This window comes from Musca autumnalis, unplaced genomic scaffold, assembly GCF_047663935.1.
Source record: "Musca autumnalis isolate F117 unplaced genomic scaffold, ASM4766393v1 scaffold_5, whole genome shotgun sequence".
NCBI classification, from domain to species: Eukaryota; Metazoa; Arthropoda; class Insecta; order Diptera; family Muscidae; genus Musca; species Musca autumnalis.
The window spans coordinates 39,570,173-39,582,551 of NW_027412088.1; the positions used below are offsets into that span (position 1 = coordinate 39,570,173).

Sequence of the window (12,379 nt, forward strand, 5' to 3'; positions counted from 1 at the left end):
CATTTAGTAATTTTCGTACACATAAGAACGAATTTCCAAAATCACCCTCATGTGTCAATCATACACTTCAACAGTAATCTTAATTCCAAATTTCAGGATTCCAGTTCTATCCGTTCACCCAAATATAATTTGTACTAAATTTAGTATCATTTAGTACTTTTCGTACACATTAGTACGATTTTCCAAAAACATTTAATTACATCAACACCACTTCCCAACCTTGATTTTCATACCAAATTCCATGATTCTAGCTATATCCGTTCAAAATATACAATTGGTACTAAATTTTGTAAATTTTAGTACTTTTCGTACACTTAGAGGTCGATTTTCCAAAAACCCTTTGGTACATCTTTCTAGATCTCCATCAGTTACCCTCATTCCAAATTTCAGAATTCTAGCTCTTACCGTTTCCCTAATACAAAGGGTACCATATTTAGTACCTTTTAGTACTTTTCGTACACTTCTGGGTCGAATTTCCAAAAACCCAGCCTTATCTCACCCCTACACACCAACAGCAACCTACACCCAAAATTTCAACTTTCTAGCTTCAGTGGTTTCGTCTGGGCTGTGATGAATCAGTCAGTCAGTCAGTCAGTGAATACCTCACCTCACTGCTCTTTTATATATATAGATTACTTGATGAGTCTTGAACTAAGTTGTAATAAAGGAAAAAAAATTTTGTAGGATGCGTTTTTTGAAGAAGAATGAACTGGTAAATAATTGCATCGATTGGTCCATAAATACCGATTTTAGTAATTTTTCGTAAAAATTCACTTTTGACATTATACAAATTACTATGGAAAGATGTCCCGGGTGGCATGGTTTAACCTTCACCGATCGTCATACAAGTTCATATATAAGGTTTTATGTCAGATGGAAAAATTTAGTGGATAAGAGTTCCAATCAAAAAAATTGTTATTTTTTACCGGTCTAATACATATACATACATAAATCGAAAGGAATGACTCCCAAAAAAAGATCCACCAAATGGGCTATGTTGGTATCTTCGCCGCAGCACTTTTGAACTTTAATCCAAATCAGTATTTTTGTCGACAAGTTAATACGTCCTAAAAGGACCACAAAATTCTAAAAACCCCATTAGAAACCTTAGGGAAAAGGATTTTGGTTGTTGACATTGACATTTGTTGATGTAATGTTATTAAAAACAGCTCGAGACCTAATGTCATCTATCAATATTTACAGAATTGGAATAGAACTATCATCAAATTTATATTTGAAGAAAAATTTAATTTTAATTTTTAATTGAATTCTTTATGTTTTTCTTTTATTTACAGATCCGCACAGGGATGGTAAATGTCAGCGATGGCAAATGTAAACCAGAACCCCTGAGACTGAATTTAACTATGGAATTAGTGACGCTACAGCGATTAGAAATTGTAACACCCACAAATGCACAAAATGGTCCACCTAGTGAATCAAAAGTAAGTTTGGCTCTAAATGGTTGTCATGGTTGCCAACCATTTATTTACCTCTTTATATAAAAAATATGTACTAATTTCCATTACTGCTAAAGTAAGATTAAAATAATAAATACAGCACCCCCTCATTATTTCACTTATTTCTTTATATTTAGAATTTAAATAAGACAGCACTACATTTTCGATAACAAACCAAGAGGTTAAAAAATTAAATACATATATTTTATGAAACAATGGTCGTCAGCAAGAATAGCATAGCACAAACAAAAAAATTGATATAAGCGTTGTTGAAACATAATCATGTGTATTTCACTTCTATGCATATTACTTTACACTAACACTCACACACACTCACAATGAACTAAGGTGAACAATTCATAAAGTAAATCTCGTATACATGCATATTATATAATAACAGTAAAATATATTAAAATAAATTAGTTGACGGTTTTATGGAAATTTGGATTATTTAGATTAAATTTATAACAGTCGGAGGAATTCCAAACAACAAGAGGGCGGGAGTAACATGGAAATTGTAACAAGGTGTGATTGTATTGTGCTACTGCGACGACAGGTGTGTGCCGCCACTTAGCAGTGCGCTAGTGTATTTTGCTTCTGTATAACGTTTATGAATATTAATATATTTATTAGTGTAAAGTAATGAAAAAAATAATATATGTATGTATGCTTGTATAAATTAAATGACATTTATCCTATTTTAGGAGAATATGTTATGAAACCATGTTTATATGTAAATTATGAGATGTAAAGTTATGGAATTTAGTATGCAATTGTTTTTACAAAGCAAATAACAATTTATGATTTAATACAGACTAAAATTTTTTTGTCGATATATCTATATTGTTTTTACTTTATCCTTACTATAGTTTTGTAAGTGCTAACCATTGGTTCCACCGTGGTGCAATGGTATGTATAACCGCCTAAATGCCCTGGTTGGAACAACATCAAAATTTCAGTGTAAAGTTTGCGACATTTACAGAGTAGAGTAAAACTTATCTATAAATGGTGTCTTAGGCACGCTGTTCGCACTCGGCGATAAACAGAAGGGCCCATATCATTGAGCTAATATTAATGGAGGTACATTCATTGATATGAGAGAAGTATCCCTTGTCCCTCCTGGATCGGCCGGGCCACCATGAAATATTCTCAACTTATATGAATAATTACTTTTCAGAATTTTAAAGGAAAATTTTTATTTATTGAGAACTGGGAACCCTAAGCATTAGCTAATTCAGTCGGCTGAAACCGGGCGGTACCTTTATCTGGGGACTATACTACAACGTAGGCCAATGTCTTCAACTTTTGATAGAGAACCATAAATGCCAAAGGACATCCCATTATTGCCGAAGAAAAAATGCGGCATATAGGGCTACTTTACAATCAGTAGCAACGCGTAGCGCACGAGAGAGGTATTGGGAGAAAAGGAGAGAGGAGAAACGTCTTTTCCGCAGGAAAAAGAGAGAGATGGAAAAGAGGGAGTGTGAACAAATAGATATGTAGAGGAGACAGACCGAAGTCCGAAAATTCTACCAAAGAGTGAAGCATGAAACTGAAGGCTTTGGTACAGGCATATCCTCCTGTGGAGACCAACAAGGTAATTTGGTAACTGATACAGATAGTGTGCTCAGGATATGGAAAGAACATTTTTCCAAACTATTGGTATCCGATAGCAGTGAAGATGGCGAAGATACCACAGATCCAATCCCAGAAGATGGTATTGAATGTATACCGCCCAGCCAGGATGAGGTAAGGACAGCAATAAACCGGCTGAAGAATAATAAGGCGGCAGGAGCAGATGGCCTACCAGCCGAGCTGTTCAAAACCGGAGGCGACACGCTGATAAGGTGTATGCATCAGCTAGTTAACACCATCTGGCAGGAAGAACGCGTACCCGACGATTGGAACGTTAGCATCCTATGTCCAGTCCACAAGAAGGGTGATAAGACTGTGTGCTCCAATTACAGGGGCATAAGTCTGCTCCCTATTGCATATAAGATAGTATCTGGCATATTGTGTGAGAGACTAAAGCCTATGGTCAATGAAATTATTGGACCCTATCAGTGCGGCTTTAGACCTGGCAAATCCACCATTGACCAGATATTTACCTTGAGACAAATCCTGGAAAAGACCCAAGAAATGCAGATCGACACCTTCTATCTTTTCGTCGATTATAAAGCAGCATTCGACAGCCCTATACGTTCAAAGGTGTTCCAAGCCATGTCTGATTTTGGTATTCCTGCAAAGCTCATCCGGCTTTGTAGAATGACGTTAACTGAGACGAGATCCTCAGTTAAAATAGGAAAGAACCTCTCCGAAGAGTTTATTACCAAAAGAGGTTTCAGACAAGGAGACGGCCTGTCGTGTGATCTATTCAACATCCTGATGGAAAAGGTCATACGAGACGCGAAGGTCAAAAGAAATGGAACGATATACACGAACAGCCATATGTTACTGGCTTATGCCGACGACATTGACATCATGGATCGATCGGTAAAGGAAGTAACTGACACCTTTGCAAAAGTCTAAAGAGAATCTGCTAAAGTTGGTCTGGCAGTAAACGGCGAAAAAACCAAGTTGATGGTATCGACGCGTAATATGTCCACTAACCCCGCACCATCTGTGAATGTTGGTACATACAATTTTGAGGTAGTAAAGGACTTCGTCTACCTCGACACCGCCATAAACACAACAAATAACATCAGTTGTGAAATACGAAGAAGAATAGTGTTGGCTAACAGATGCTACTTTGGGCTGAGTAAGCAGTTTAGGAATAAAGCCACCTCTCGTCAAACAAAAGTAACACTTTACAAAACACTGATACTACCCGTGCTAATGTATGGTTCCGAAGCATGGGTACTTGCTCAAGCAGATAAGGCAGTGCTTGGTGTGTTCGAGAGAAAAATTCTTCGAAAGATCTACGGGCCAATCTGTGTTGACGGCGAATATCGGCGTCGTATGAACAACGAGCTGTATCAACTATACAATGACATCAATGTAGTTGAACGAATCGAGATACAACGATTGCGATGGCTAGGCCATGTTATAAGAATGAGTGATGATGAACCCGCTAAAAAGGCGTATAAATACGGGCCGCATGGAGTTTCTCGCAGATCTGGTAGGCCAAAGCTTCGTTGGATCGAACAAGTCAAACGAGATATCAGAAAGCTACATATCCCAGATTGGGAAAATACGGCAGCAAACAGAGAGGATTGGAGACTTTTTCTTAGTTCGGCTTATGGAACAAATTTTCTGTTAAAGGCCAGCTAAGTAAGTAAGTATTAAGTAGGAGTAGTTAAATTTAAGCGAAAATAAATTGTGGTTGTCATATAACAATACAATATTTGAAAATATTTAGATTTAAAAACTATTATTCTTCTGTTTTTCAATCCAGTCCTTTAAAACAATCCGTTCCATACGCCACATTGTTCGTAACATGACAAAATTGGCCAACTTTTTGTTCCAAACGCCGTGATTTTTGGTGCGGAACAATTCGTGTTCGTCTCTTTTTGTTCCATACGCCAAACGACATGGATATGGAACTAAAAAGTTCAAAGCTGTTTTGTTCCATACGCCAGGCTCTATGGATATGGAACAAAAAGACAAAATTTTTGCGTCACAAAGTGGATATGGAACATATTAACATCTGAATATCTCAAAAGTTATAGGAGATAAAACAAGTAAAAAAGTATTAGTCGGCTTTTCCGACAGAGATATACCCTCAGCATGCGTGACATTTGAACTTGCCGAACATAGTCCATTATGGAAATGAATCTTATTTTGGGAGTCATATCATTTCGATAAATATCACGCCCCCTAGTCATATTTTGGACCAGTATTAGAGTGTCCAAAACCGAAACCGGTTACCCGGTTTTGAGTTACAAAACCGAAACCGGTTTTCGCCAAAAAGGTCATTTTCGGTTAACCGAAAAAACCGGTTAATTGTGTCGGTTAACCGGTTTCAAAAAAATAGTAATATTTATAATATTAAATTGAAACTAACACAAGGTACGGGCAAAGTTGTAAATATCAGATACCTTTAAATTGGAAAAATATTTTGTGTAAAATGTATAGTTGTGCCAATCTAGTTCAGTTGAACGATCTATGAATATCACAAGGTAGTTTGAATAACGTTACTCATACGATTTTGAACTAGTACGGTAAACTCAGAACTTGTCGAATTTAAGTTTGTAAAGGGTAACGATAACAAAATACATGTTTGATTCCGGCACGGTAATTTGAGGTTCTCAGCACATGAGGGAGAATCCAGACTTAATAAAATGCAAACTTAATTCTTTTGGTACACAATTCTATATATGTAAGGGTTTTTACAATTTTAAAGCACAACTTCAGTCTTAATTTTACTGTCTCCACTTCGAGGTTTAATGTCAAATAACAGGGATATTATGAGATAATTATATAATGACGAAGTCGTTTTACTTAATTTACCCGTTTCCGCGCATTTTTAATCAAATATTTATCAATTATGAGCAATTTTGTACCTATTTCACAAAACCGGTTTAAACCGGTTAACCGGTTTTGAAAATTTTTGAAAACCGAAAACCGGTTTTAGAAAAAATTAAAAATGTCGGTTAACCGAAAACCGTTTTGTTTGGAAAAACCGGTTTTTTGGACACCCTAACCAGTATACCAGGAAGCATAGACTTGGAAACATAGAACAGGACCACAACGTCCGAAGTATCTTCGAACAGATTCTAAACAGTACTTAGACACAAATGTTGAACATTTTTGCATTTTAGAAATTAAACTAAATTAGGATAAAATATTAAAAGGTCCAAAGTTGCGCCAATTCGAACTGAAACTAAGTTTGGACAAAATATGACGAAGCCCGAATTTTGGCCCAAATCTGTTGATCAGTTCGAGAGTTATCGTGCTCTCCAGCCACTACATATGGCGGCATATGTATTTTTACGCCCTTCGGACTGTTTTATCAAGAAGTATGTACTTGCCCCTGAAAAAAATTATTACCGTTGTAATAGAGGCAGCAAATGCAAGTTACTTCAACAAAAATCAAAGTGATTCGAGAGCAGGTCTTAAAGTGAACTTATCCGAAATTTTGTGTTGGAGGTACCTGAAGGAGTAGACAATTATAGTCCATGTTTGAACCTGATCTTTATCTGGTAGATATATTAGGATGTGTAAAGTGTTGATGAAATGGGTCACATACTTCAAAAGTTATCGTGCGCACAATTTTTCCGAACATTTTTGAATTTGTATGGGGGAGGTAACTGAAGGAGTGGACCGATATGGCTTATCTTCGAATTTAAACTATGTTTGGACAAAATATTACGAAGGCCAAATTTTGGACCGAATCGGCAGATCCGTTCGAGAGTTATCTTGCGCTTCAACAACTACAGACGGTGTCATAGGGGTTTTGTGCAACTTTCAGGCTATTTTCTCAGGAAGTATGGACTTGCCCCTGATGAAACTTGTACCGTCGTATGGGTGGCAATGAATACAAGCTGCAACAACAAAAATCGAACCGATTCGAAAGCAGGTCCTAAACTGAACTTATCCGAAAATTTGTGTGGGAGGTACCCGAAGGAATGGACCGATTGACTCCATATTGAAACCTGGTAGAAGTTTCACAATTTGAAAAGTATGGACCAAATCGATTACTCCCTTCAAGAGTTATCGTGCTCACAATTTTTTCGAACTTTTGTGGGGGAGGTACTGGAAGGAGTGGACCGACATAACCCATAAAGTGATTCCATAAAAAAGCTTCCGCATAAAAAGCTTTAAATTTTTTGAAATAAAAATATTTTTTCTTTTCAAAGTATTTATTCACAAAAAAAAAAGCAAAGTGGTTTGTGTTCAACGTTTTTATACCCTACACTACTATGTAGAAAGGGTATTATAAGTTTGTTTTGGGAAAAATGCATGTAACACCGCGAAATATTCGTCGGAGACCCCCAATGTGGTATACCAATCTTCATATCTCGGCGAGATAAAGCGATTTTGAGATGTGTGTCCGTCCGTCCGTGTGTCCGTCTGTCCATTATAAATTGTAATCAAACTCCAGGCCGCAATTATGGACCGATCGTCACGAAATTTGGTATGGAGGTCGGTTTCACATCAGAATAGATCGCTATTTTAATTGGTGATTATCGTGAAATATTTAGCGGGTGAAATGGACCAAAAACATAATTTTTATCCGATTTTGTTGCTTTGTAGGTCGCAATAATAGGCCGATAGCCTCGAAATTTTAAATAAGATAAGAGTATTTGACAAAGAAGAAGCTTGCGACTTAAGATGGCGATCAGATGATATTTAGAGGGTTAAATGAACCACAAGTTGTGTGTGAAAATTGTGAAATTTTTTTATAAACAGCTTATATCTTTATTCCTGAAAGACACATTCCCCACGCGTGAGTGACGATCTCTTGACCTTTCAATTGGTGTCAATTATGTTGATGTACGTGATCAGATAACAGAGTTACAGCCTAATATATCCAGTTTTTTGTTTGTAGTATAATTATAAACCCGCCAGAGGTCGCAATTATAGTTCAATAGTCACGAAATTTTGCACGTGGTAAGAGTTTAGGTAGAAGAAAATGCCTATAATTTTGAATGATGATCTGATATTATTTAGCGGGTGACATTGATCATTAATTTTGTATGAAAAATATTCAGATTTTATTTTGGGTCCATGTTTTAATTTCTGGAAGGCATATACCGGCAAAGTAGCCTACATATGGAATAATAACTACTGACCTTTCCCCTGATGCAAATTGAAATAATGTGTCTGCCAGATAACGGGAATACTGCCTAATATGTAATGGGGTTTCTGTAGAGAACCATAATTTCCTCCCATGCTACCAATTGTCTTATATCATGACAGAGAAATTTTCAGTTCCGTTCATCTGTCTCTCTTACTGTCTAGCTGGCTGGTGCACACGATAACTCCCGAACAGATCTACCGATTGGAACCAAATTTTGCACTTCATAATTTTTGCCCAAACTTAGTTTAATTTCGAATATGGGCCACATCGGTTCACTCCTTCAACACCTTCCCCACAAAAGTTCAAAATTTGTCCGAAAAATTGTGTGAACGATAATTGTCGAATTGCGAAATCGATTTGGTCCAAACGTTCCATATATTAATATTCCTTCCAGATATAGACTATATCATTCCACAACTTCAAGTATCTCCCACACAAAATTTGGAAAGTTGAAATTTAAGAGTCCTATCGAATCGTTTTGATTTTCTTCAGCAGATTGTCCTTGCGGTCCCCTTTGCGATGGTACAATTGCAGTGGCAAGTCCATACCTCCAGAGATTATGGCCGAAAAGGTCCAAAAAACCCTGAAAAACAAGCAAGAAACCTAACTAAAATGGCAAATCCGCAAGATAACTCTCAAGGGGATTTTCTGATTGGTCCAAACTTTGCACATCCTATTATTTCATCCAGTCATGTATCAGGTTGGAATATGGACTATATCGGTCCCGTTCTTCGAGTACCTCCTACACAAAAATTGGGAAAAGTGCAGTTTAAGGACCAGTTTCGGATCTATTTGAATTTTTTGAAGAATGTTCTTTTCACGGTATCTATTGCAGCGGTACAATTTTTCCGGAGTAAGTCCATACTTCCTGAGATAATGGTCCAAAATTTCCAAAAATAATTCTCAAATTTTTTCAAAAATCAGAAGTTAGATTTGCTAAAGCCTTACATTACGAAACCTACAAAATATATATTTTTTATACGGCATAATTATTGTGTTTGCTTCTTTTTTGGTCCGTTAGCGGAGCCGACTTATAAGTACTATCTTACTTAGTGTGTAATTGAATATGAATAATTTTGGGATTTATAAATTTGTTTGCATTCAAATTATTTGAATTTCTATTCATTACACTGTGAACCGAAATTTTGGGGGGTGGAAAATTCCTATTGGAGATGAAAGCCCTTGGTGAGTATATACAGAACCCCGAAGGACAGATTCGCCGTGAGTCGAACTTTCGCGATATGGCGTGATTAATATTTGGCTGGAGACCCTAAAAGCCATCTGGAATCAGCGTTATATCTTTGTTCGCTGTTGTTTAAGCTTATATTTAAGATGACATGTCTTCAGTCAAATCAAATGAGGATTTGATCATGACCTGGGGGGTGGAAAATTCTTTTTGGAGGTGAAAGCCCTTAGTGTGGACATACAGAACCCTGAAGGGCAGATCCGCCGTGAGTCGAACCTTAGTGTTATGGCGGGTTGAATTCTGGGATGGTGACCCATTATTGCAAGCGTCAAAATTTACGTAACTGAATTTCAAGTGGGTTTAGGGTGCTACTGGGACAGTATGTGCTATGTCGGCGTAAGATTATTTTCGTGATATGCCCTAGCCAAATCGGCTGAGGATTTTTTGTTTTAATATTTTAACCCTGAAATTGTATCTTTCCTTTTCTTTAAAGTATATTTTTATACCTTCTTCAACAAAAAGAGCAGGATAAGAGTAAGACAGTAAATGTTCTACAGAAATCGTCTTAAAACGATTTGACTTAGCACATACTGTCCCAGTAGAACCCTAAACCCACTTGAAATTCAGTTACGTAAATTTTGACGCTTGCAATAATGGGTCACCATCCCAGAATTCAACCCGCCATAACACAAAGGTTCGACTCACGGCGGATCTGTCCTTCAGGGTTCTGTATGCCCACACCAAGGGCTTTCACCTCCAAAAAGAATTTTCCACCCACCAGGTCATGATCATAATTTTTTTTCACGCACAGAAATGTATCTTCACTAACGTTAAGAAACGGTTAAAAAATACGGTTTTTTTGTTCCAGCATCATAACCGCTTAAAACGTCTAATGCATATTAGTCATATCTGTTGGACAATTTTAATAGCTTTCTAATGATATACATATACGGTTATTCGGTTCATAAAAATCGGATAAAAATTAGGTTTTAATATCAGAATAACCGGTTCCATAATTCGGATATCCGGATATTTATTCCAAAAAATAATTAAATTAACGTGCTTAGCAAAACAAGATACAACTGTTTTAATGACTCCGAGAATTCTAGATCCCCCCAGACTTTGAGCTCCATTTTCTGGCACAGTCTTATTATTAGTTATTTCTATCGGTATAAAATATGTATATAACCACAATGAACTATTTTCGAAATGCCCTGAAAATCACCATTACCAAGCATATGTGAGGACGATAGATCTTCAATAAACCCACAATCAATGTGAATTTTCCAATTTTGGCATATTGTTTAGAAATGTATAATTTAAAAAATTGTCCCACAAAATCCCAGTAGGGACAAGGGAGGGAATAAATTCATGTTTGTCATTGATATGTGACGTATTTTTATCGCCGAATCCGAAAGGCGTGTGCAAGTTGCCACCTGTAGAGAAGTTTTTCATGGCTGAAATAATCAGGAAATATCGGCAGCATTACAAAGGGGTATTATGCCACCGTTGAAAATTTGATGTGGCCAGGCCTGGGAATCACCAGCGTGCAATGCGGTTGCACATAGCTAATTCCTACAGGTTGTGGTGTAGGGTATCACATGGTCGGCTCCGTCCGACTATAGCCTTTGCTTACTTGTTTATTATAAAATTGAATGAATGCTATTTTAGGAATTAATAGGCAAAAATTAATTCATTCTCACTACAGGAAATAATTTTTGAGAAAAAATTTCAAAAAGTGATAACCATATTATGCATTATCCGCTCACGCACGGCTTAATTTTTTTCTGGCACAACAGCCGTTTTTGGACGACCCTCACGACATTCGCCTTTTAGGGAGTGTCGGTCACGATTGAATTCATTAAACGAGCTTCTCATAGTGCATAGAATGGCCCTTTTCTCGACATACAACAATTTAATTTGTTCGATGCATTCTCGGCGTGATTATCCACGCCGAAAATTGAAAAAATGTTCGGATGAAAATGTTATCTGTTCTGAGAATGTTTAGGCAAAAAACTGTCGCACTTTCCAAAAAAATGTCAATGGCAGAAACTTTTCTAGTTCCCCTCGTATCTTATTCTTCATATATATGCATTGCTTACATTATCCATCTTATGAGTGAAAGAGGGGCACATGTTAGCTCAGTAAATTTAAAAGGTTGTTATAGGCTATGGCACGTGGACGTCGAGGTCAGCGTCCACTTGAGATGATAGAGGGACCAAGATAAATTCTGAACTTTGCCTGGGAAATGTCACCTGTACCCAGGGTTTCGGAGTCGGAGTCTACGAGTCGGAGTCGAGCAATTTTGCTGGAGTCGGAGTCGGAGTCTGAGTCGAAAAAAATAACTCGACTCCGACTCCGGGCAAAATTTTTTCAACGTTATAGAAATATAACATTAATTTTGGAACAATAATTTTTTTAAAAAACAAGTAAGCCAAGGTTATAGTCGGACCTTTACCCCTGGGAATTAGCTTTCCACATATCAAAATTTCTTTATGGAACAAATAAAGTTATTGTAAGAAGTAAATTTGTGGATTATGGTACCGTATCACACAAAGCTTAAATACTAACATCCCAGCAAAATAAATTGGAAGTAGTGCAATGTAGACTAGTTCTTTCACGGCATGTTTGTATGCAGTTCAAACGGAGTCGTGATAAAGGCACTCCATCCCTCACATTTTAACCGCATTTGGATGCAATCCAAAGAATCACGTCCATTTGTCACATTTTAACAACATCCAGAGGCAGTTCAACGGAGGCGTGAAAAAGGCACTCCAATTCCTCATAATTTAACAGCATCCGGATGCAGTCCAAACGGAGTCGTGAAAAAGGCACTCTGTTCGCTACATATTATTAGCAGTTGTTAGAGATCCCTACATGTACATAAATCAGTTTGTTCATCTCTACAGGCAGCGGAATACACTTCCAAAAAGAGATAATCGTGTTAACATTTCCAAACATTTGTTAATACAAACTAAATAATATTTAATTTGT

The 12,379-nt window shown here is 37.0% G+C and overlaps 1 protein-coding gene across 1 annotated transcript in view; it reads left to right on the forward strand.

The window, feature by feature from the left end:
- Window positions 1–12,379, forward strand: part of Syn2 (Syntrophin-like 2) — a 377,372-nt gene that overhangs the window by 243,111 nt on the left and 121,882 nt on the right. The window contains exon 3 of the mRNA XM_073957890.1: window positions 1,296–1,442. Within this exon, the coding sequence (XP_073813991.1) occupies window positions 1,296–1,442 (147 nt within the window). The remainder of the gene's footprint in view (window positions 1–1,295; window positions 1,443–12,379) is intronic.